This window comes from Protopterus annectens, chromosome 3.part0 (genome assembly GCF_019279795.1).
Source record: "Protopterus annectens isolate FY-2018-M chromosome 3.part0, PAN1.0, whole genome shotgun sequence".
NCBI lineage: Eukaryota > Metazoa > Chordata > Ceratodontiformes > Protopteridae > Protopterus > Protopterus annectens.
The window spans coordinates 835,196,047-835,223,060 of record NC_056731.1 but is presented as its reverse complement, the minus strand read 5'-3'; the positions used below and the strand labels follow the sequence as shown (position 1 = coordinate 835,223,060).

General features: G+C 40.2%; 1 protein-coding gene across 2 annotated transcripts in view; it reads right to left on the bottom strand.

Moving 5' to 3' along the window:
* The window catches only part of LOC122796581 (glutamate decarboxylase 1-like), a 1,347,171-nt gene that overhangs the window by 223,548 nt on the left and 1,096,609 nt on the right, over positions 1-27,014 (bottom strand). For both annotated transcript variants that reach the window (XM_044065171.1, XM_044065170.1), the window contains exon 9: positions 21,909-22,025. In XM_044065171.1, coding sequence (XP_043921106.1) covers positions 21,909-22,025 — 117 coding nt within the window. The remainder of the gene's footprint in view (positions 1-21,908; positions 22,026-27,014) is intronic.

Below are 27,014 nucleotides of genomic sequence, written 5' to 3'. Positions count from 1 at the left end.
TTTAGTTAATAGCATCACAGGAAGTTACTAGGCTAACAGCCCTAGGGTCCTTACAAGCCTAGCCAAGTTCAACCATTGTTCCCTGGGCCTAGATATATGGTTAAGGAATACAAGCCAATCTAAATCAGCACCAACTGCCCTTATCCAAGAGGGACAAGGGTGAAACCCCCTGGGGTGAATTTGTGGTTTCCCATACAATTTTCAAAATTATGCTTAAATAGGGTCAACGAGGGGCTCTGCTTAACTTGAACTGGAAGCTTGTATCAGAGGGAAGAGTAACCTCTGTGAAACATATCTGTCTCTCCAGCAAGTCCTGTTGATGTCACACGCTAGGTTAATGTCCCTAGTGTGAGTGAACTGTGTACCATTTGACTTACTAATATGCAGCATAGCCATTAAGGCAGGATCAGAGGTTGCTCTGTATGCAAGCCACAGGTCGCCTCTGAATAGTCTACAAAATACAGAGCATAGTGACAGTGATTTCAGTCTATCCACTTAGGACTGTGCTGAAGACGCTGAATTTTCTTCGTGAGAAACCTTTAAGGTCTTTAGTTGCTGCAGGTGCCTGGTAAGGTACATACCAAAGGGGGCACTGTACTCTATTATTGGCCTGCTGAAGGAAGAGTACAGGGAGGGTTATAACCTCTTTTGTTTTGGAACTTATGCCCTTACTTATGAGGTGAGCAATGCAGAAGGCCTTCTTAACCACTGTGGAGATATGGTGATCAAAGGTAAGGTTGCTGCTGTCAACCTGTGTGACCAAATCTCTCACCACTGATTCAAAGCTTGGGGTGTTGCAATTAATAAGGTAATCTGCAGGGATATCACCCTTGCCAAAGGGAATGATAATGCATTTTTTTTGCATTGAGTTTAAGTCCATGACTTTGGCACCAATCATGGGTTGAGTAAGCCCTTCTTGTAGAATGTTGACATCATATGGGACTCAATGACTGCACCCAGTTTGCAGTCATCAGCAAACTTTGTCAGCCACAGACCTTTTGTTTTTGCTTGTACTTCTGAGAAGTAAATACCAAAAAGTAGGGGCCCCAGCACCGTTCTCTGTGGAACACCACTGGTAAAAGGTCTGCTGGTGGAGGTGGAATCTCCTATTTTGACTGCATGTGTTCTGTTGGTGGGACAGTTTGCAATCCACCGGACAATATATGGGTTGATCACCAGTTGGGTAAGTTTTTCAATGATGCCTGAGAATGGGATTGTGTCAAAGGCCTTGGCTAAGCCATATGCACAGAGTTGCTCTTGTCCAGGGCTCTGATGACTTTCTCGAAGAAGTCCACCAGGTTCAGCAACCATGTTCTGCCCTTGACAAAACCTAACTGGGTTGGATCAAGAGTTTGAAGGTTTCCTATAACTTTCTTGATAAGGTCCATGATGATTCTCTCCATGGCCTTGCAGATAAGGCTGGTTAGACTAATAGGTCTATAGTTTCCCAGGATTGGTATATGCATCCCTTTTGTGCAAGTGGATAACTGTAGCTGTTTTCCATTCTGCAGGGACAAAACCAGTGCTTAGACTGTGGTTAAAGAGACTACTTAATGGTGTTGCTAACTCCTGTTTTAAACATTTAGAATGCATCCTGGGATGTTATCAGGTCCAATAGAGGCTGTGTTTGAAGCCGCAGTGGTGCAGCAGTGCAGCAGTAGCATTGTTGCCTCACAGCAAGAGGTTCTCCTGTTCGATTCTAGGCGGTAGTGCCTTCTGTGTGGAGTCTGCATGTCCTCCCCATGGTCGAGTGGCGTTCGAAAGACATGCGTGAATGGGCGTGCCTTCATTGAAGGTTGGGTGTCGGGCTGGCACTTCGGCACCATAAAATCTACTGCCAATCATTAGTGGACCGGAGTTCTGCTATGGCGACCCCTAACTGGGAAAAGCCGAAAGAAGAACAACATAGAGCGGTTAAGACCTACTGTTTTAGGCATACTAGGTAGGGAACAGGGAACTAGGTAGAGTAGGAATGTTCTGGGGTATATGTGGTGGGGACAGCAGGGAGAAGTTTTCACTGAACCTGTCCACTAGTATGTTGGTTATTTCTACAGGTTCAATATATTTGGTACCATTCACCACAAGTTCAGCGCAAATCTGGGGTTTTCCTTTTAGGTCTTGAATATAGATAAAAAATGCCTTATGGTTATCTTTAGCTAGGGATACTAATTTAGATTTGTAGTTAGCTTTAGAGGACTTTACAAGATGTCTTATTTGCCTGTTCAAATTGAGACGGGTGTGCTTCCAGTTCTGAGACCATTCCTTCATATTCCTAGAATGCAATTTCTTCCTCTTTTTGTATAGCTTGTTTATGGCAGATGTTTATCAGGCAGGCTTATTCTTCCTAGAGGATCTTGCTTTGGTCTTATCAAGTATGGGTGAGTCAATCCAGCTGTATAGATGTTTATACAGAGCACTGGTGTATATCCCAGTGTAGGCATCTTTGCCGTCAGTGGGGAACAGGAGCTCTCAAGCTGTTAATGCCATCTCTTAAGAGACTGTAGATGGCTTTGGAGAAGTTTTTTAGCCTAATTTCTCTCTTTTTTTAATTTCTCCAAATCTTTTGGGTTTCTAATACTGTGACGGGAATGGACCCCATTCCTAAGTCAAAATACGATTAAAGTTCATGAAATTAGTATTGTTTTACTGTTTCATTTCAGCCAGTAGTGCTCTTCGCAGAACCCGCAATGTGCCCAGTAATTACTCATTCTGCAATTCTTATGGAGTTATATGCATTGGTAACATATCTAAATATGATTGTAAACTCTCATATGATTGTGATTTCTCCTGAGGAAGGGGTCTGATGTAATCATTACTTTGAATGAGACTAATTTATGGTCAGGCTTCAGGGCTCCGTACTTGTGGTGGTGCACCATTCTTCAATGATGGTGAGTACCAGATCAAGAATGTTTGCACTCCTTGTGGGATGCCAGCTATCTGTTCTAAGGCATTGGTGTTAAAGTCCAAGAACCTTTGGGCAACCTTTGGGCAAGCATGTTCGTACATGTATAATTTATCCAATCTATGGATGGGTAATGTATTTTGAGCAACTCAGGTAGATCCAGATAGGCAGTGTGGATATTATGTTTCATGGAGGGGGACCTATAACCATTGATAACTTGGAGGGCGTTTTTCCTATAGTTATTTGCACTTGGAGTTACTTTAGGGAATTGTTCTGTTTAACCAGTCTAGAGGTGTATTTATTTTGATGAAAATTTTTACTCCTCCTCCTTTAGTTCTCATGCATTCATTTTGTGGTCTGAACGTGTAAAAGTTATTATAACCCGGCATGGCCAGAGTGCCCTCTGCAGCCTTGAACCAGGTCTCTGTGACTGCACAGATGTTCACATCTTCCAAGGTGAGGACTGTTTCCAGTTAGTGCAGTTTCAGATTTGGACTCCTAGCATTTAGCAGCATAACTCTGAGGTTGTTTTTCGGCAATATTTTTACATCGGGAATTTTGTTCTTGTGACATGGTCTAAAAAAGGCACTATGGGGGAGGCAAGTGCCTTAGCCAGTAACCAAAAGTCAAGAGGTGACAGGTGAAGAGCATTACTGGCAAAGCATCATGGTCTATCAACCATACTATCCCAGGCTGACAGGTACTGGATCCCCTTGGAATGACACCAGAAACTAATTCAATTGTTGAAGTCAATCATATTTTGTCTGTATTGTGACATCACCCTAGATGAAGGAAGAAAGCTGCTTAAGGCTAGGGACACACCCTGGGATACATATTCAGAGAGCTCAGTCTTGTCTCTCTTCATATAGTCCAGAGAGGTACATCTCAGGTCATTCACACCAACATGGATTATGGCAGAGTCATAACAGTACCTGCTGTTGAGAGACCTGAGTGCATGTGTGATGTGGCAGATCATGGCACCTGACAGACAGATGACCATGACTTTTTCCTTATCCAACCTGGTGAGTGGGCCATCTGTTTATCTTACAATGGAGTCACCTATGATCAAGACATTAGATTTTGTGTTTTGCCTTAGGGGGTTGTTAGGTAAACACTGGTGCATTTGTTTCTATGTGTTCTGTGTTCAGCTGATAGTGAATTATGTGAAGCATGTTTATGTTTGGGAGGTCTCTGATCTTTAGGTAGGCTTTTGGTTAGTACCTATGCATATGTGGGTTTAGGTGTTGTGCACGTTGTTGGTGCAGGAGGTGAACTGTGTGAGATGACAGCTGACAGCCTCCTTAGTATCTGATATGCTGATTTGTGAGTGACAGAGCATAGATTCTTGATTCTTAATATAGATGCATCTCTCACATATTGAATTTGAGTAACATAAAAGTAATGGGTTGTCAGTGGTACATGAGGCAATTGTTACAGTGCCTCAGGATGCCCATGTTGACCAGGCCGGCTTGAGAAACAGTGGGAAACTGTCCATCCATGACACTAGGTATAGTACTGTGATCAATAATGGGGAGAGGACTGGAAGGACCACTGTATGGCTGAAGGACTAGTAGTAGTTCTAAACTGTGAGAGGCTTAGTAGCTGAGACCAGTATTGGTACCTCAGAGGTTCAGCTTAGTGTCTCACCAGGCAGTGAAGCACAATGGCAAGAAACCTCAGATGGAGCACAAGCAGTTGGCTATGGGAAAATATATCTATCTGGGACTTATAGCCGTCAATGGTAACCATCACTGCAAGGCTGTGCAAGATGGTACACAGTGCACAAACATGGATAAATAGCAAACAAAATTAAATGTATTTAAAACACTCTAACCAACGATACTGTACGAAACTGGGCCCTGGGCCAACAATCACCACTCAGGTGGGTCCTCAGCTACATTCTTCTCTCACAAGGGTACACATGAGGCCCTCTTTTGTGGAGGAAAGCTGTATTAGTGCACAGAAACTGCAAAACAGACTGGGTCCAGCAAATCTGAACCAAGTCTATGCTAGGCTAAAAAGTGCAGTTAACAGCAAAAATACATTTCAAAACTAACAGCACACAGTAAAAAAACAGGACAGTAGTTGTCCTAGTAAGGACTGTATGGCTCAATGAACTGCCCTCTTCCTTACTTAATAAACTGTTGACTGTACTGAATGATAAGCTTATTCTTCTAAACCATAACAAGCACTGACTTACATATGTCTAGTTTATTCATAATTCTCCTCAGTTGTTTTACCCAAAACATGACAGGGCCCCCCTAAATAAGTCACTTGCTCCATGAATAAAAAAATGTCCTCTCTTTTGCCTTAGTCATCCATCTTTTGTCACCAAAAATGCACCCTTAATACTCATATGCTCCTTCTCCTGAAAGACAACTTTAAGTTGAAGTCTACTGATTCCATAAATTCCCATGAAGTATATACAACTGTTTCTATCAAAAACATATGCCCTGCACTCCTCAAAATTTTATTTACTTATTCATTTTCCAGTGACCAGGTTGGTCCCACAAGGATTATGGCCTGTTTCAGTAGCAGGTTCACGTGGTATTTATACAGATTACAGAAAACCCAAGCAGAGCACCAGTTACTTCTCCTACAATTCAGAAGGGTGAGTGATAGCCAAACACATGGATGTGTCCTGATAAAAACAAGGCAGAGTTTTACGCGAGTCACAGACAGATGAGAAAGGCACTCAGGTATGGTGTGTCATCAAATCTGTGAGAGAATGGGATGGAGACTAGTAGCATATTATAGGTTCATAGGTTCATACTAGGCTATCTGCCCTAGGGCATTTATAAGCCTAGCCAGAATGTGTTTGGCTTTCGCCACCCATTTTAAATTTATTTTGCTATGCCCTTTTTCGAGGTTAGTATACTGTGCCTCTGTCTAACAGTGACACAGAAGTGATACCCGGGGTAAACCTATGATCTCCCATCCACTCATCAAGATTCCTCTTGAAGAGAGTCAATGAGGGACTCTGCCTAACCTGGACTGGGATTTTATTCCAGAGTGAAGGGAGCCTCTGGGTTATGAATCTGTCCCTCCAGCATGTCCTATTTATTTCAGTGCTGAGGTTCAAGTCTCTCGAGCGCGTAGCACGATGGGATTTGGATTTTCTGAGGTGCAGCATGTCCATTAATTCCAGGTTGGACATGGCTTTATACGTCAGGCACAGATCGCCTCTGAACAGGCGGTATGCCACTGAGTAGAGCTGGAGTTTCTTTAACCGGGCAGCATATGGCATCTGTTTGAGCCCTTTGATCCTCTTGGTGAGGTACTTTTGGGGTCTTTCCAGTTGCTGCAGGAGTCTGGTAAGGTACATCCCAAAAGGGGTATTGTACTCAATTATGGGCCTGATGAGGGATGAGTAAAGAGGCACGATGACCTCCCCTGATCTAGATGTGAATCCCTTCATGATTAGGTGGGCTATATAAAATGTTTTTCTAACCACTTTGGCCACGTGGTTGTCAAATGAGAGATTGCTATCAACTTGGGTCCCCAGGTCCCTAATTACTTCTTCTGTACTTAATGGATTACCACCTATGTGGTAATTTGTGGGCACTTTGTTTTTGCCAGAGGGGATGACTATACACTTTTTGGCATTTAACTTGAGGCCATGGCTCTGGCACCAGTTGTCTGTTTCTGAGGCCCTTTTGGAGGATTCTTGTGTCGGCTGGAGAGTCGATTATGGCGCCCAGTTTGCAGTCATCTGCGAACTTGGTCAGCCACAGTCCTTCCGTGTTGGCCTGTACCTCCGAGAAATATATACCAAACAAGAGAGGTCCCAGGCTTGAGCCTTGTGGGACACCACTTGTAACTGGTTTGGAGTCTGACATGGCTCCAACAATTCTAACCATGTGGGTTCTGTCATGAAGCAACCTCAGTAGATGGCATGAGCAATGCGATTGCTGAATTTCTACTGTATAATGTGAAAGAGATGCAAGCTGATACTCATCAGGCTGAGACTTCTGAACTTTCTGAACTGCCATTCTGCATGAACTGAGCAGGTAACTAAAGGAAGGACTCCGCCGAAACAGTTAAGTCTGTATGGCTTGAACAGCTAATTGAATAAACGACACGGGTAGAACAGAGCATGCTGGGATTGTAGGCTGACACTTTTGATCTAAGTCATAATACACCAGGGATGTAGCCAGTTTTTTTTTTATTTTTCAGTTTGTTCTCTTAAGGTCCAGTACTGCTACCCCATGGGCACCCCTACTACACCCCCCCCCCCAGTCATACATGCTGGCCTAATCCCCAAAATGACAGCTCATCTCCAAGCCAGAACATGGTCAGCAAACACAAATGCAGGTTAAATGTTCTTATATACTGCCTCACAACACAATACTGTCATTAAGCTTTCTGTTTACAATTTTATAATACTGTTCCATGCAAATAAACTGATTACCCTGTCAATCAACAGTGACAAAGCCATGAAATGCATACTAATGAAAAAAGTTATTCAAGCAACTTTCAATGTCTATAATAGCAAATTTAAAACTTGTCCCTGATTTCTGGCCTTTGTATCCCCATTATTTTAGACTTTGTTCAGAATTCTTGCACCAAGAGGTTGAGAGGTATGGGAAGCTGTGAGAATCAAACCCTGGACTACAACAATCAGCTCATGAACAGCACATAACCTTAATCTTCTGCACTGCCAGTTTTTAAGCTGTTTCCTAAAACTTTAATCATTTTTAAAAATCACATCAATAAAACAATTATAAAAAACTAAATACAGTTTTATTTCCACCAGGTTCATATCCTCTGTGCTCTAGAACACTCAGACTGGCTAGCCACATGGTTTCTCAGTCATACTGAGTGATCATTAAAACCCACCCATCCCTTCTTAATTACATATATAATTGTCAAATTTATTTTTCCAAAATGTGGAATATATTTTTTCAAAAGGTAGAAGAGTTTTGCAAAATGTGGAAAACTTACGTACAGCATTGGCAAAAAGCTCACAGAAGGGTTAATAATTGTTTCTTCAGGTTGGCCTACTGGTGGGTGAACCTTCAACTCACTAATGATCAGACTTCCTCCAGAGAATATCACGGTTGGTGAGTTGTGCAAGAAGTGATTCCCTTTCTGGGATAACATTCCCCTTCTTTGAGTAAGTGTAACCTTGGAGTTGGTATATACAAGTTTGGGGGTACAGGGGGTATAGTTAAAAGTATTTTTGGCAAATTAAGTTTGGGGATTCTGATCCTCAGTGCATTCACTTTCATCCAGTCACAGGGGAATAATTTCTTCATATCTATAAAAAGCACATTTGATAAGTTAATATAATGTAATATTATTTACCATACTCACTTGTTTAAAAATGTATTAGCAACAAATGTGGGAAAGTCCCTTTCTATGTGGAGCAGTATATAACATTACTTTTTTTATCAGTAAAACTGAGGAATGTTCTTCTTAATGAAGTAACAGTGTGAGGTACAATTACATAGCTCAGCACTTGCTTAAAATGTTAATGAATATTCTGTGTGTGTGTGTGTGTGTGTGTGTGTGTGTGTGTGTGTGTGTGTGTTTGTGTGTGTGTGTGTGTGTGTGTGTGTGTGTGTGTGTGTGTGTGTGTGTGTGTGTGTGTGTGTGTGTGTGTGTGTGAGCAAATGCAAGTAAGATGCAAAGTAGATGACAATAAAATCATCTGAACATAAATAAAAACGAACTTCCAAAACCGCAAAATGCATCACTCTAAAATGAACCACAAGCTTGTTTGTGTCTTTCGGCTTTTCCCGGTTAGGGGTCGCCACAGCGGAACTCCGGTTCGTTAATGATTGGTAGTTGATTTTTACATGCCGAATTACCAGCCCTGACATACAACCTTCAACGAAGGTATACCCATTCATGCATATTTCCATGCAGAAGACGCTCTAGTTGAGAATCGAACCGGACAACGTCTTACTGTGAGGTGACAACGCTACCGCAGCAACAGATCCAAATTTCACTTTATTGTCTCTAGCACTCCGGTCAAAGACCTTCAAGGAGTAACACATCACTTTTTTTTTTAAAAAAAGAGCCCCTGATATACAAATTCAGTCCAATAGAACAACTAAATCATTGTTCACAAATCAATCCTATAGGTACTAAAATATTATATTTTAAAATAAAGACAGATTCTTTAAAAAGCAAATGTTCTTTAAGTAAGTGCCCTTCATCTGTATTAAAATTTACTTGCTCCAAAATGCTACCCAGTAACAATGAAGCATCACTGTTATGTTTTTCTTTAAAATGTGCAACCACCATCTTTTGTTTCTTTTGATTTTTAATGTCCCTACTATGTTCTAGCAATCACACCCTAAATGCTCTTCGGTTTCACCAATATAAAATAAATCACATAGTTAATTGGAAATATTTTATTTGATTGAATAATGATTTAACTGTTCTGTTGGATTGGATCTGTATATAAGGGGGGCTTTTTTTAAACAAATGATGTTACTCCTTGAAAGCCTTTGACCGAAGCCCTAGAGACAATAAAGTGAAATTTGGATCTGTAGCTTGTGGTTCATTTTATAAATAAAAATTAAGTCTTCTATCTTAAAAAAAAAGTGGACTTGATCATCCCCGGCCCTTTATTTTATTTATTTATTTTATTTTACATTTGTTGACCGGGCTAGTCCAGCTGGATATATGTCCATTTTCAGTGGAGGCCCGGGGAGAAAAGCTCCACAAATTACAACAACATAAAAGATCAAGACAAAGACAATAACAGTATAATTTGGTACATAAGTTTTAACAATTATAGTGCAAGCCTAAGATTATATATTTTATATTTCAGTAGGAAAAAGGAAAAATGTATCTAAGAATAGATGAATAAGACTAATACATTTGTATTAGAAATGGTGTAGTACAAATCTTTATAACATATTACAAAATTAGATACACCTAGTAATTTATGATAAGAGATACTAAGGTCTCACAAAACCTAAGAAAGAAAAACACTAGAGATCAATAGATAGAGTATAGAAGAACAGCAAACAAGGATGGATTTCTAGTGTTATTTAACACATAGGTTGTGATACTATATGAAGGTGTTTGATCATTCCACAGTATATACTTATTTACATGAGAAAAAATCCTAAGGAAGGTTAAGCTCACTAAAAATTAGTGAGACAACACAAGATCGTGATAGGCTAGGAATTGTGGGAGTCTAGTTAATAGTTAGGTACTTAGTCTGGGTTAACACAGGGGCATAGCCAGTGTGATTTGAGGTAGGGTTTAAGCTTGCTTTTAAATAAGCTGACAGAGGATATTGAGGTTAGCTGGCTTGGGAGGATGTTCCAGGCTTTACCTACTATATTGGAGAACAAGGTGTCACCAGCTAAGTTGTTGGATTTTGATATTTGCACAAGTAGGTTGGTGTAGAGTATTCATTTTACAGTTCCATGACAGGAAGATGCATTGGCAGTAACAAAAAATATCAATATTATGAAATTGTAAATGGGATAGTGCAAGCTGAAGGGGGGAGGCCATCACCATCAATTTTTATTGTCTCAGCAAATTAATAACTTGGGTCAGTCAGTGAAAGTTAATCAGCCCCCCCCCCCCCAGAGATCACTCCATTGCCATTAAAAACAGAAGTGTAAAGAAAGCCATTAACACTTAAGAGCAAGACTGGCAACAGCATAACAGGGTTTTAAAGTATATGTTAATTACAAATGTAGGTACTTATCTTGAACTGTGGGACTTATAAGTTGATTTTGTTTTCTTTAGTAGCAGCCTTTAACTCAAAAATAACTTTACCAGCAGGCAACACTTAAAAACTGCTTTTTTTCCCCAAAGGTTTTGCTGCCTCTCTTTGTCAATAACTGTACACTTTAGTTTACAAAGCTTACACTTGCCAATGTCCCTGTGCTAGGTGATATATTGAAAAGCTTCAAATCCTTGAAAAATCCATTGTTCAATCTCAGCCTCCTTATATGTTTGTAACAAATGGAGAACATCTACTGTCATTCCACTGCATAAGGGATGACCTTCCACAGACCTAGGCAATTACAGACCCATGAGTCTGACCAACCTCATATGTAAAGCCATGGAAAGACCTTTCATGGAATTAATCAATCAGTCAGCAGATAGGGAACCTCCAAACACTGGACCCATCTCAGTTTGGATTCATCAAGGGCAGGTCATGCTTACTCAACCTGGTGGATTTTTTTGTTTGAAAAGGTCACCAAAGCAATGGATGAAGGCAATATGGTACACTAAATACCTTTACCTAGCAAAAGCTTTTGACACAATTCCCCACTCAGACATAATTAAAGAGAAAAGCTAAATAAACTGGGAATAAACCCTTGTGTCACTAGCTGGATTGCCAACTGACTCAGAAATAGGACACAGGAAATCAAAATGGGGAAAGTTACCACCACAAAGAGACCAGCCACCAGTGGAGTCCCCCAGGGTACTGTTATGGGAACTACCTTGTTTGGCATCTATCTTTCTGAAGTAATAGCCAATGCTACAGGGCTCTGGCTTAGTAAGTTTGCATATAACTGAAGGCTAGGAGCAGTCACTGAATACCCAAAATATATAACCATCCTGCAGGAAGGTTTGTCCGAAACAAATAACCAGTGCCAAACTCATGGACTGTAAATAAATGCCAAAAATGCATTACTGTATCCTTTGGGAAGTCATCTTCCCCAGGTAACTACCACATTACAATATGTTCCCAAGAGTTAACCCAGTTGTTTGGAATATGGGAACTTATGTGGAGAGTGACCTAACTTCCGGCCAACTTGTGTCCATTGTTGTAAGAAAGCCCTTCTGTATTACACAGCTTCTAAACAAAGGAATTGTGTCTTGATCTAGGGATGTCATTGTCACCCTTTATTCATCTCTCATTAGGCCAATCACTGAATATAATGTCCCCTTTGATATGTATCTGTCCAGATATATGCAATAACTAGAACACCCACACAGATACCTTAAGGATAAAAGGCCTAAACAACATGTCTTACGTGGACCAACTCAAAGCCCTGTGACTGTACTCTGTATCCCTACAGACTGCTAAGACATGACTTGTGTCTGGCATACAAGGCATGCGCCGACACATTACTGATGGATTTACTGCACATCAGCAGGTCAAATGGCATCAGGAATACTTGGCCCAGAGATCTAAACCTCTTCTGCAACATCAACAGAATGGTTTGAAAGGACAGGTATATCTCACAGAAGATACAGCTAGTCTGAAACAGATTTCCCATCCACATAAAACAAAGTTAATCCCTGTCCATATTCAGGCATAAATTGGATCTATGGATGGGAAACGGAAAATGTACTCCATGACTGACCAATGTACTACTAATGGACAGAAGGAGCTCCTAAATGCTTTATCCCATGCATGTGTACCCTCAAATTATCTACGATAAGATCCTAGTTATTCCTATTGGGGTAATACATAATTATGTACATTGGGAAGGTAAAAGCCAATCTCTAATCAAATGGGATAGGTTAATTTAAGAACAAAAAAGGGAAACTGTCTAGGCTTAAAATTGCCCACAAGGGCAACTAGCCTAGTACTTACCTAGGAACCTATTTAAGAGAAAAAAAATAAACATTTTATGAAATCAGAAATGTTCAGTTCAACCAAGGATAGATGAGAGCTATGAGCCCATGTACATATATCACCATGTTGTCACTGCAAGCATGAGTAGGAGTGGGGGTTAAGAGTAGGGCAAATGAAAAAAAAAAGCTCCTACTGCCATGATGGGATGCCACTGTTTCTTCTCTACCATGTCATGGAAACAAACAGGTATTCTTATATATTGTAGTATATGTATTCTTATATTGTATTAGTATACACTGGGAAGGGTAGGCAGTGTGGGAGGGGAGTAACAACTGTATGTGGAAAAAGTATATACGAGGGCAATTAAAGGCATGGTATTTGAGAATGGTTTATCTGATCAGAATGTTATGTCACACAGGGTAAAACTAAGAAAGGGAGCAACAACATGGGGAAAGAGATTTGGAGATTAAAAGTTGAGGTATACGAAGTTGAAAATTTTAAGAAAAAATGAGGGATCTGATTAAAAAAAAAAAAAAAAAAAAAAAGGCCTGTTTGTTTGCATTTATCCAATGTTGTATTCCCGTAGGCATCTTCCTGGCAGACAGCTAACCTGAGAAGAATGTACCCATTCTCAAAAGGAAGCAATGAAAGCATGAAGAAATCCTTCTTTGAGCCTTGAGTTGTCTGGTTTATTCAAAGTAATGAGTGCTGTCACTTATATGGCTTCATCAGATACAATGTTTCATGGGACCTGCAGGAACACAACAGTAGAATACTGCAAACAAACAGTCTATTTCTTTTGTTTTTACTTGTTGGTCCCAAGGAGAACCAGTCACTCTACTGGGTTTGGAAAGCTTATAAGGAGACCTGTTTTACAACAGGTGGCTTACACTTTGTAAGGGATCTGGGAGAAGGAAGAAAAACAGTGTGGAAGTATACAGTAACAAGTACATAGGGGGTTGGTTTTTCAAGGACATTTAAAAGCTTTATTAATAAATAAGACTGAGGAATCTCATAAGAAAAATAATGAGATTTATAAAAAGAAACATAATGTGTTATAAGAGACATTTAATTAGGAAAAGAGAGGAGAAGAAAAATGAAACAGCATTGAATAAAAGACGTAAAAATGGAAATCACATTTAATTAAAAAACACTAAGCATGCTTAACAAAGGAGGAAAGTGGAGGAAGGTTTTTCTAAAAAAATGCAAATGATTAAAAAGGATAAAGAGACAAATCTTATGATATCAAAAGAAAAACAACATATACAAGGAAGAGGGCAACAAATTCTATAAACAAGCAATAATGCCTGGAAGGACATTATTTCCACAATAACTCACACCCTGGAGGGCATTATTTTGCTTAGAGAATGGACTGCCTGTAAAATTGTTGTTTTATTTATTTACATTTTTATTACTATATTATTTTTCTATTTTTGATGCAAGGTAGTTCCTCCGCCTAATGTTTCAAACTTGCTAAGTATATGTTAAAGATGTTGGAGGAAGCAATTTGCATCCAAAATATAGCACTTTAAAAAATATCCAGATATTTACTTTATTTTTTGGTTCCTTACTCCTAAAACTTTTGATTTGTTGCCACTCATCAGAGACTGAAGTTACTTAATAATAGCATACATTTGAGTTTCAAACTTTTATTTCCTTCAGAAAATTCATGCTAACACAAACCCTTTTATTTAAGCAGACTTTTAATTTTATAGAGCAATGATTAAAATCTGTTCCTATTTGTGAGTCTTTGTTCCCCCTTTATTTTAGGCTTTATCCAGATTTCTTCAGCTGAAAGGTTGAGAGGTATGCAAGCCTCTTTACTGCTGCTGCTATCAGTGGTCAATCTCACTCACTCTCTCTCTCTCACACACACACACACACACACACACACACACACACACACACACACACACACACAGTCTCTTCTGCTTTTATGCACACATTCACTCACACATGCAGACAGAAACATAAACACACATACAAATACACACACATTTTCTTCTGTTCGAATTATTTTTATACACTGGCTAAACAGCAAAAGGGCTGCTTAGCAAGTGTAAAACGATAGCTTGATCGATCTTTCTCTCTCTGTCAATCTCATATATGCATACACTCACACACACAAACACATGCACACATACCTTTTTATTTAATTTTTTTTTTCTTTTTTACTTTACACACACTAAACAGCAAATGTGCTGCTTAGTGAGTGTAAAATAATGGTGCCTATTAATTTTTTTTTAGTCCAAGCTCCACAGCAGCTTGAAACGCTACCATGAAGTGGTAGACTAATTTTTCAGTAGGCATTACCTCTGGATTAATACCTTGCTAGTGAACGTTCATTCTCCAATCAGGGTGTGATTTACAGGTCGCTCATTCTCTAAGTAGTACTGAATTATCCAATAGGGCAAAACAAAATATAGATGAAGAGGTAGGTTAGTAGAAGAGACAGAACACATTAATTGAGTTAACTAGCAGGGCAAAAATTGGGGAAGGCAATCAACAGCATGGTAATGAGGAAACATGGGCGGTTATACAGGTTGTCTGTATAGTATATAGTAAACCTGGAAAAAAATAAATCGGTTGATGTTTAAAATTTTGTTGAATTCAAAAAGGTTCTGTATTTATTTGTTCTTCTTTCAGCTTTTTCCCAGTTAGGGGTCACCACAGCGGAACTCTGGTCTGCTAATGATTGGCAGTAGATTTTTTATGGGTGCCAGTTCGACGCCCAACCTTCAACGAAGGCATGCCCATTCTACGCATGTCTTTCGAATGCCACTCGACTGTGGGGAGGACATGCAGACTCCATACAGAAGGCACTCCAGCCGAGAATTGAACGGGAGAACCTCTTGCTGTGAGGCAACAATGCTACCGCTGCACCACCGCGGCTTCAAAAAGGTTCATCAATGTAAAATTGGAATCTATTCATTAATAAAATACATAGAGGTGGATGACAGTTTATGATCTCAACATGGACTGAAGGATTCTGATAAATAAAGAAAGGGCTGGCTATTTTGTTACTTGAAGTGCCATATAAATGATGGACATTAAAGGTAAATGGAAAGAGTGTTTGTGATTCCCTGACCAGTGATAAGGATACATTTAAGGAAGGGAAAGAGAAGAAAGTGAACTGCCATGTAATTGTGTAATACCAAGAGAAATCATTTGATAACATAAACCATGAAATATTGTGGGAGGTATGTAGGAGATGGTTGTGAAAACTGTTATTAGAACTAAGTAAAGAATGACAAGGAAAACTACTCTGATTGGGTATACTCCAGGATAGTTTAAATTAAAAAAAGGAAATACACAGAGCATATAACATGTTATGTGAATGAGCTTATTAAGGAATTCAGAACTTAAATGTGAAAACCTATATTGATAATAGCTGAGTGCTACCAAAACAATGAGAAATGAGTGAAAGAGATGCTGGCTTGTGAAAAGTGAAGGGAAAAAGAGAGGAGATATTATCTGGATACAAAAAAGGAGTTTTGTTGCTGTTTTATTTAAAAGGGAACATTACAAAAATAGTCCTGTTTTGTAGTATGTTAATTGGAGCCAAATTAAACTACATAAAGAAACCTGAAATGGAAAACTAGTTTAAAAAATATATATTACATCTATTGGCAAAGTAAAAATGTGTCCGCGGTGAAATAATATTTTGCATCAAAGCTTATTTATGATGTTGCAGATTATCACTTACCAAAGAAAAGGTAGATAAGGATGCTATATATTTCTGGAGAGAAGGGTGTACAGCTTATTGTAACAGTAAGTAGATGTGGAAGGACTAAGTATAGTAGGCCCTGCTTATATGTTTGATTTTACAAAAAGAGCATTTTGAAGACTAAAAATGTAAACTGCAGGAATTCAGGACATCTTTTAACTAAAGAAAAGTAAGAGGTATGGATGAATAATCAATGGGAAAGAAAGGAAACAAGAGAAAGAGAGATGGATCAGTAATTAAGGGAAAAAGAATATGAGAAAGAGTAGAAATAAGATCATATTTCAGAAAGATGAATAAAACACTTTTCTAGTTACAAGTGGCATATTATATGGATATTTTATATGAAGGGCTGGCAATGATAGAATATTGGAAGCATAAGCAGGCATCAGAAAGGTGGCACTGAAGGAAAGGATTTATAAATTAAGAAGAAATAATAAATCATCTACTATCTGAGTAAAGGGATTTACAAAAGAAATGGAAACAGAATTGTGAAAGGAAGAGTTTGGTAAGATTAATTATGAAAATAAAACAACGTGGAAGTGTGAAAACAATTCTGAATAAAACCGCGTTTGGAGGAGTTTCAGTATGGCAGTTATCTGGAGTGAATGGAATGCGTAGAATTTCTGAATCTTCTGTCTACACAAAAGAGCATATGGATAATAATAATAGCTAAAGTGAATCATGCAGAGGGCAGTGAACGTGTACATCATCAACTCTCTGAATCATCAGCAAATAGAAAACCGAAACACAGTTTTAAAGTATAAAAGAGTACTATGCAGCATGAGCAGAGCTACAAATAAATTATTGCAGCAAAGGTCTGGAAGGTGCTCACTAGCATAATGGTAATCTACACTGCCTATAGAAGACAGTATCATTGAGTCAAGGCTCAGTAGTGGAAACAATTTTTACAAAATGTATGTGAATTTTATCTCTTTTGATATTATGTTCCCAATTAACTTGTTAACTTTGTTGATATTAGCTTTGTAATAATTGTATATGGAGCTTTTCTCCATAGGCCTCCATTGAAAATGGGCTCATTCTGGCCCAATGGATTTTCCCAGTTAACAAACTGCAAATAAATAAATTAATTTATTTTATAGCTGAAATTGATTTTGTTATGTAAGTATTTATATGCTCACAGTATTTATTTATTTATTTCTGCCATGTCAGTGTACGCTGTACTTTGGGTAGTGTATGTGTTGGTGTTAATGCGTGCAAGTGTAAGGCCAACTTTCTTCATGCACCCTCACAGTGCTGCCTTTGCATTAAAGCTGTATTTTGGTTTTCCATTTGATGATATTTCAGAGAGCTGACCATATATACATTTCATGCTCTCTGTATGATTAACTTTAGATCCATATAATATGCTTCAATCTAAAGTTAGAAAGCTGAAAATAACATAATATAAATTATGCTTTTAATTTTTTAGTTGCTAGGGATTTGAGAAAATGAGTTCTAGAGTAATGCAATTGAGCAGAAAAAAATTTGAAGTAGACAAATCTCAAATGGCTAATAATTGATCCTGAAAGATCAAAAGCCAAAACACTGAAAAACAAAACACTTATTTTTTTTTTTTTTTTGCAAAGGGGCAAGCCTCCTACATCCACACACCACCTGCTAATAATATATGCCATCTCCAAGACTGCTCTACGATGAGAAAAAGGCAAATTTCCTGATCACCACAGTGCATGATCTTGCACAGACTTAAGACCGGCAGATGTGATCAAATATATACATATAAAATACATACATATATACAGTACGTATGCATGTGTGTGTGTAGACACTGGAAGGCATGTGCATGCATACATATGTACATATATGCACAAATGCACACATAAAATGTGCACTCATAAATAAGGTTTATCAATTTGATAACTATGTTTGCCACATGCAAAATATAAAAAAGTGTACATACTTTATTTGTTACAACTTTATGCATTTCTTTAAGCATTTATCTCTGCTCTGTGTGTGTGATCATTCACTCAGGCTGGAAGCATTACTTTTTTTCACCAGAGATAAAATGAACATGTGTGTACATGTCATATTTCTAACCAAAACTGCACTCTTTCCGAGTCTGCTTTCATCATTTTTACTTTTCATGGGCATCAGTCCTGTGGTATGTTTTCTTTTAGCATTACAGACAAAACCTTCCATTTCCTTCAAAGTTACAATGTCACTCATTGTCTTTAAGATGGATTAAAGAGAGCACCACGTCCTCAGGTATTCCAATATTAATGAAGAGTAATGATATATGAATAATTTTTCATGTATCATGCCATTGTGTTTGATTGCCTGAATGCTGGTTGGTTGACTAAATAGTGCTTCAATGAAAAAATTAATTTTATTTTTATATGTGAATCAAAGTGCTATCACCAGAGCTACACCCTTTGTAACCCCATCACCCCAGCATACTACAGCTGACACTAAGGATACCAAACCTTGAATAATAGTGTAAAACAAAAAACAGGCTGATTAAAAAAATGATTTCCAAGAAACTATTTTCAGAATAATTATTTTTAGTTCTACTCTGTGTACTACTGAGTTGTGCAGCCAGTGTACAATCTGTGCTGCTGCACTGAGACCCTTCCACTGATCATTTAATTTAGCCATGTCTATGTTCTAATCCACTATGCTGATTACATAAATCTGACATGACTTTTTTTACCCAATATCTAATCTACCTTAATGTGTAATTCTCCATTTGTTTTAAAATGCTCCTTTCATTTCCATTTTAATTTAAAAGAGAGAGCTACCTGACATCTCAGAAGCTAAAAATCTTTACCTTACCCTACTGTAATGAAAAAGGAATCACATCTGCTCTCTTTCAGTCCCAAAGTACCTCATCATCCACACGTGATTTGTAAAACTGTGGAAGATGTGGTTGCCACTGGTGCTCTCAGATATATAGAAATCAGTAGGTAAATTTCAGGTCCCACTGGCTTGTTCACTTTCAGTTTTAGGATTTTTTTTTCAGATTCCTAGTATCCTTATTGAAATTTCAAATAGCTATATTTGGCAACTTACCTTTCTCTTTATTTGTGACTACTGAGCAGAAATGACAGACTTATACCCCTGCTTTTATTATTTGTAGTCTCTTCAAATAATAGATGGATACATTTACATTTTCACTGTCTTTCACTGCTAACCCCCACCTGCTTTATTAGACTTCCATAGTCTTCACTTTGTCTTTTTTTTCTTTTCAATGAATAAAATCATTTTTATCACATTCTTTATTAAACATAATATCTTTTTTTTTTTTTTTTCTTTTTGGGAGGAGGACACTTCTGTTCTGACAGCTACTTGGACTTAGATTTTCAGCCCTCTGATTAATACACCCTTTTCCACTATGAGTGGATGAAATTTAATGTACCAAGGAATCAGAATCCCCAAACTTCATTCGATGAAAAACCTGCTAAAAAACACCTTTTTCATTTTTTGAAAGGGGCAACTCCCCTGCACAGACCCCCGATGTGGGATGCAAGCAACCCCCTCTCAGAACTTTTATATTATCAACTCAGCAATTTTACCAACGTGAAAAAGGGGCAAATTTCTCCAGAAAGGGCATCCCTACTGGCACAACTCGCTGACAATGATTTGTTATGGGGTAACTCTCATTGCTGATGGGTCGAACTTTGAGCAACTGAAGCTCAAGAGTTCAAATTTTGTCCTCCAGTAGGTTATCCAATACATCCATCCAAGCAAAAAAATCAAAATGAAGAAATTTAAAAAAAAATAATTAATTAAAATAAGCACTGCTGTCTAATTTCTTTCTTTATTTTTTATTGGCATGCTTTTTTCCTTGTCTCTGATGCCATCAGAAAACCATACTCCCCAATATTGCCATATTTAGTGTGCATCGGTTTTTCCCCTCACAATTGTTCATTGCCTTTGTATTGAAAGTTTTGCATATCCACAACATTTCTCCACAGTAACATCTTACTTCTTTGCTGGAGCTTTTCTGACACATTCTTCACCTCTATCAATCTGCCCTCCTGAAGTCTAGAACCCTGACTTTGATGGGCCTGACTCTATGGTTACTTTGTTTGGGAAGCACACTGTTGTTTGACCACTTGTTTTCTAATTCCTATCTACTTCCAGATATGAGATCTTCTCTCAAGTATGTATGGATATACATATGTATTTATCTATTAACTGATGAATTTATCTAGCATTCATTTAAAATTTTCAAGAAAGACTCAAGCTAATAATCATACTAAAATGAATATACAACTAAAAGTAATAAAGTTGTTTGTGCTATGCAATGCAAGAAAACATTATCATAAAATAACTAATGAAAATGAAGCTGTACAGACAGTATGCCAACTTTTGTTATGTACACTAGAGCTTGTTAAGAAAAGGCATAGCACCGAAAGCTACAGTAGTATTTCAGGTAGATATATTGTTTCTGCTGAAAATGCTAATGTTTAAGGTCTTTTGTTTTCCATCTCTTTCACTTTACTAGTTTAATTTCTTACATTCCTACATGTTATTTTTCATTAAATATGGCTGAAGTCAGGTACTCCAATTAACCTGTATCAAATATAGGTACTTCATCTGAAATACATTAATTTCTCTCTCATCATAAAGATACCTTCTACCCCTTCTAATCCACTTTCAACACCAGACAAGTGGCATCAATATGTAGCTGTCATAGTTCATTTGTTCATAGTTTAGTACTAAGCTAACTGCCCTTGTGAGAGATTTTAAGCCTAGTCAATTATCCCTTGTGAGACTCAAACCCTACAACTTGTGTTTGTAAAGCAAACACCTTAGCCATTAAGCCACCCTTCCAACCCCATGCAAACAATAATGCCCATTTCAGTTCTCAATGTGATTCCTAGTGACAACTCATCTCCCTGTTTATTCTACTGCTTCAACCACATTTTCACAAAAGGTTGTATGTTTCATATGCAAGCTGAGCACCTATTAATCACTGAGTGTAGTCCCAGATCCCAAGTTTGAACCCACCTCTACCCAGGTAGTTATCAAGTTCCTTCTTGAAGGACTTAATTGATGGGCTGAGTTTATTTTCTAAACATGGAAATCTCTGAGAAGTGAAATTTTAACTATTCACTGCACAGTTAAAATTAACTTCTACTGAGGCTGTCTGACATCTCATGCTGAGGTTAATGGGCGGGGGGGGGGGTTAGAATTTGGAGTAGGCATAAGCAAAGGCTTCACATAGTAAACAGTCCTTTCAATGCCATGTGCAGTACAAACAAGTCTCCTTTAAAAAGCAATAGGATACAGAGAAAATACAGAGTTGCTAGAGTCTTTAACTATATGACAAGCACTGAACTCTGATTCTCTTCATGAGGAACAGGTGATACATTTGCTGTCACTGCTGTAAATACTGCACCTCTCTATAGTTATGTCTAAAATATGGTTTACTTTGCACCATGATTCTCTGGGTACCATAATTCTGATATTTTGTCCATTCATGAATGTCGCCAGTTTGGGCAGAATCTTACATAAGCTGTGGATATTGGTATTTCTCAAATGAAGGCATACCTGAGTGGAACCAAAAGAACACTGTATGTAATTCAGTCAAAAACAACCTCAATTAAACTGAAATCTGTTCCTTGGAATGTTACAGTCATTAACTATATGTCTCTTACACTGCTAGGCCAGTACAGCATTAATAACTCAAATGCTATTAAAGCATTTTGCAGTAAATCATGGGTTACCACAATCAGAGTAGCAGCTGTTCTCCTAAGAAACATTATTTCAAAATAAATTCTGAAACATGCATTGAGGACAAAACTTACATCAACATGCAGCCAAAGCTTGTATTTTTCACATACATCAGCAATTTCATTGATAGGATCAAAAGCTCCAAACACTGTTGTCCCAGCAGTGGCATTTACATAGAAAGGCACATAACCCTGAAAAAAAAAGTTAAAAACAAAGAGAGAGAGAGAGAGTTAAAGTACAATTGATAAGCATTTATTATGACTACAGCATTATGTTTTACTAGATGAATAACAGTGGTGAGCATTTTGTACAGTACATTAAGTTGGCCAAACTTTAGTGTTCAAACTACGGCACTAGTGTGAATTGCATCTGCTTCAGGCTCCGCGGCACGAAAGACTGAGGAAATGGCGTCGGCTGCCTCCCTTTATACCTGACGTACTGACATCAGTTTTACAACCGGCGGCAGCCGTCATATACCAAGGACTCTGGTATTCGAGCCGACTGAGGGCTACCGGGAGCCAGATAACCTATATGTGAGGACTGCGACAGTGAAACATGAGGAACATCCTGTGTTACAGTATTTAGCATGGAATTAACCACATCATCTAGAACTGAGGCTCTTCATGTAACCTGAATGCTAGAGTCACATGATATATACTTTTTAATCTAAGCCACACCTTAGCTTAAGAAGGATTTAATTAAGAAGGTATATTTGTACAGTATGTGCCACAAGGTGAAAGTAACACCTCATAAAAAAACATTTTACTTCACTATCCGTTTAGGCATGCATACATATTACCGTTTAAAGGCTTAGCTTTAATCCTTTTATTGGCATGTAACTCATATAAACAAAACCTGTACCATAATACCTTTCAGCAGGTCTTTCTAAAGGGCCATTTTTTTTCAGAAAGGCATAAGAATACTGCTGGTTATTCAAATAACTTTGGAGAATGATTTTATTAACAAAAGCTTGACATTATTCAGTTTTCACTGTAAACACTTCTGTATTAAATATCAGACGTATGTAGACTATTCTCATGAAATAAGAAGTTATGTACTCACCATAACGTTCCATCTGAGTAGGTATCTTCATTTGTCTGCAACCTGTGGGATACGGATCCGATCTCGGATCTGAGCTGGCAACTTCTATCATAGCATAGATCCGAGCTCCTAGCTCCTCCCCCTTACCCATAATCCCCTGCCTGCCCTAACTGACCTCAGATCAAGTTTGCCCCATAGCACAACAGATAAAAGGTGTCCCAATGGGAACATATGCTAATAACACAAGAACAATCATATCGGTCAGGGGGAAGGAGGGGGGGATGGTTGCAGACAAATGAATATACCTACTCAGATGGAACGTTATGGTGAGTACATAACTTCTTAATCTGAAGTAGGAACTTCATTTGTCAGCAACCTGTGGGACAGAGTCCCCAGCTACCTAAGTCTTGGGTGGCCTTCATGGAAGGATATTCCGGAGCACCGCAGAGCCAAAGGACGCTCTACCTCAGGAAACAACATCTATTTTATAATGGCTGATAACGGTGTGAGATGAAGCCCAAGTGGCTGCGGAACAAATGTCATCCAGTGGAACCCTAGCTTGAAAGGCCGCAGAAGTGGCAACGGCCCTAGTAGAATGAGAATGGACTCTTTGAGGTGCAGGCCTCCCCGAGCTCTGATATGCTAAAAGAATACAACTCGAGATCCATCGAGAGAGAGAAACTTTAGAAACTGATTTTCCGAAATTACTTTTGGCAAAGGAGATAAACAACTGATCGGATTGCCTATGACCAGCAGTTCTATGGATATAAAAATGTAGTTGTCTGTGTATGTCCAAGGAATGTAGCTTGTACTCTCCTTTGTTATGAAAGTTGGGGAAAAACACTGGGAGATTGATGGATTGATTGATGTTCGCTTCTGAAGATACCTTAGGTAGAAAGGACGGGTTGATTCTGAGGTAAACCCTATCCGGGTGAAAAACCAGATATGGTGGTTTGACACAAAAGGCTTGCAATTCCGATACCCTTTTGGCTGAAGTTATGGCCACCAAAAAGGCTGTCTTCCAAGAGAGAAATTTGAGATCAACCGTGGCCGCTGGTTCGAATGGGGGACCAGTCAAGGCCTGCAAGACTAAGGATAAATCCCATGGAGGTACCACCTCTTTAACTGAAGGCCTAAGGAGGAAGGTACCCTTGAGGAAGGTCTTACACAGTTTGGAAGTGATAAGAGGACCAGACTCTTGCCCCACATGGTAGTATGAGATTGCTGCCAGTTGTACCTTGACTGTGGAAGAACTAGCCCCCTGGTGAAAGAGAGAGGTTAGAAAATCTAGAATCGATGATATTGGGGCTGTAAAAGGGTCTAAACGATGGTGTTCTGCCCAAATGGTGAAGCGTTTCCACTTACTCCGATAAACCTTCCTGGTGGAAGGCTTGTGAGCTGCTACAAGAATGGCTTTGACTGGTGAAGAGATCCCGGGAGTCCTTATGAGGAGTGGAACTGGAGCAACCAAGCCGTCAGCTTGAGGTTGACCAGGTTCGGAGTCGGAAGACCGAGAGGATGAGAGATGAGATCCGGAATGGGATCCAGAATCCATGGTGGATACACTAGGTGAGACCATAGGTAAGGGAACCACGTCTGACGAGGCCAGAATGGGGCAATGAGGATCAATTTGCTCCCCAGCTGCCTGGCTTTCTGTAATAATTTTAACATCAGGGGAAGAGGAGGGTAAGCATAAAGCAGACCGGGAGGCCAAGCATGAACTAGAGAGTCTCTCGGGGACTCCCCTGGAGGGGGGATCAGAGCGAAGTAATCGTTGCATTTCGTGTTTGAAGGAGAGGCAAAAAGATCGCAACAAGGTCGCCCCCATCGGGCAAATACTTGCTCTGCGACTCGGTGGTTGAGAGACCACTCGTAAGGAGTCAGGATAGTACGACTGAGCCTGTCCGCTAGAATGTTGGACCGTCCCGGAATGTGCATTGCTATGAGAAAGCGGTTGGTGGAAATCACCCATTCCCACACTCTCATGGCCTCGCGACAAAGGGGGTAAGACCTGGTTCCCCCCTGTTTGTTGATGTACCAGACTACCGACATGTTGTCTGTCTGTACCGCAATTGTCCCTACCAGAAGAGAGTTGTGTAGTGCCTGCAACGTCAAAACCACCGCTCTCATCTCTAGGACGTTGATATGCAAAGAGGTCTCTACGTCGTTCCATGTGCCTTGGACTGTCCTGCCTGAAAAATGCCCCCCACCCCAGGCGAGAAGCGTCAGTGGTCACTGTGTCGACTGGTGGAGGTAGTGAGAAGGGACACCCCGTGTGGAGGTTGGGAGACTGGAGCCACCACAGGAGCGATTTTCTGCAAACCTTGCTTAAGAAAATGGGGTGAGACAGAGGGTTGCAAGACAGGGACCATTGTACCTGGGGGGTCCACTGTAGAGCCCTCATGTTCAACCGGGCCAATGGCAGCAGAGGGATTGCAGCCGCCATAGATCCCAGGGCCCTCAGAATCAATTCCACCGAAGGAGTTTGCCGTTGAAGAATGGCCTGCACGTGTAACATCAGGTTCCGAAGCCGATCTGGAGTCAAGAATGCAAGCATCTGTCTGGAATCCAGTCTTGCCCCTATAAAATCCAGCCTCTGTGTAGGGATGAGAGAGGATTTGGTCATGTTGATGGTTAATCCTAATAGTGGAGCCAGATCGAGAAAATAGTCCCTGCCTGAACAAAGTAGATGCCTTGTTGGGGCTGAGAGGAGCCAGTCGTCCAGGTATGGAAAGACCTGAATTCCCTGGAGTCTCAGGTGGGCCGCTACTACCGCTAGGACCTTGGTGAACACCCTGGGGGCTGAGGTGAGACCGAAGGGGAGGACCCTGAATTGAAAGTGACTGGCTCCCAGCCGGAAGCGGAGGAACCTCCAGGAAAGCCTGTCCACTAGAACGTGATAGTACGCATCCTTGAGGTCTATAGAGCACATCCAGTCGTCCTCCCGCAATAAGGGGAGGACGGATTGCAACGTGACCATTCGGAACTTTTCTTTGGGTACCGCCAGGTTTAGGAGAGAGAGGTCGAGGATGGACCTCAAGTCCCCCGTCTTTTTTGGCACCAGAAAGAACCTGGAGTAAAACCCTAATCCGACTTGATCTGGGGGGACGGGCTGGATGGCTCTTTTTTGTAGAAGCTGCTGAATTTCTGCAGCGGCTGCCTTCTTTTGACTGGGTGGGACGTCGGGAAGGCTTCTGATTCTGGGGTTGACTATGAAGGGAATTTGGTAACCTCTGGATATAATACGAAGTACCCAGCGATCTGTTGTTATGGACTCCCATTTTGCCAGGTGCTTCGAAAAACGCCCCCCGACTGCCTCCAGAGTGGAGCAGTCGGGAAACCCCACAGGGGTTCTGCGTGGGCCTCTCAGAGAAAGGTTCTCTGGACCCAAAATTCCTCGGACCGCCTCTGCCTCTGGGGCGGCGTCCTCCCTGTCCTCCTCTGCCACGAGAGGACTGGTTGTCCTGAGCAGACTGAGATTGATGCGATTTTCGGAACCACATCTTCTTCTGACCCTTTTGGTTCTTGGAAAAGGACCTCTGGGGCACAGAGAAGCGGACTCCGATGGCAGACAATGTCTTCCCGTCTTTCTCGCTCTGGACAAGAGTGTCGTGAACGGTTTTGCCAAACAGTGCAGAACCATCAAAAGGGGCATTCGCGAATGACGCCTTAAAGGGTTCCGAGAAGTCACAGTGACAGAGCCAGGCCTGTCTTCTCATGACAAGCCTGACTCCGCCTGCTCTAGCGGCTCCCTCTGTAGCATGAGACAATAGCTGCATAGAGGTATTAGAGATAGAGCGGAGGGTGGCCATTTGGGAAGAGTACAAATCCTTGTCTCCCTCCGACATGGACCCCGGGGGGGGGGAGCAGCGTATTCCTTAATTAGATCCCGCTGCATCCGAATAACGTGTGCCATGTAGTTCTAGGCCCTCATAGAGAAGGTTGCTGAACTGAAGGCCCGCTTCCCAAGACGGTCCATCGCGCGAGACTCCTTGCTCGGAGGATGAACCGTGGGGCTCTCCTGAGCCAATTCTTTCTTGGTGGCTGCAGCCACCAACATGGCATCCACAGGGGGACCTCTGCTCCAATGTGATCTCTCTGCAGGGGGGCTTAAAATTTTGTCTGGGCGCTTGGGGATC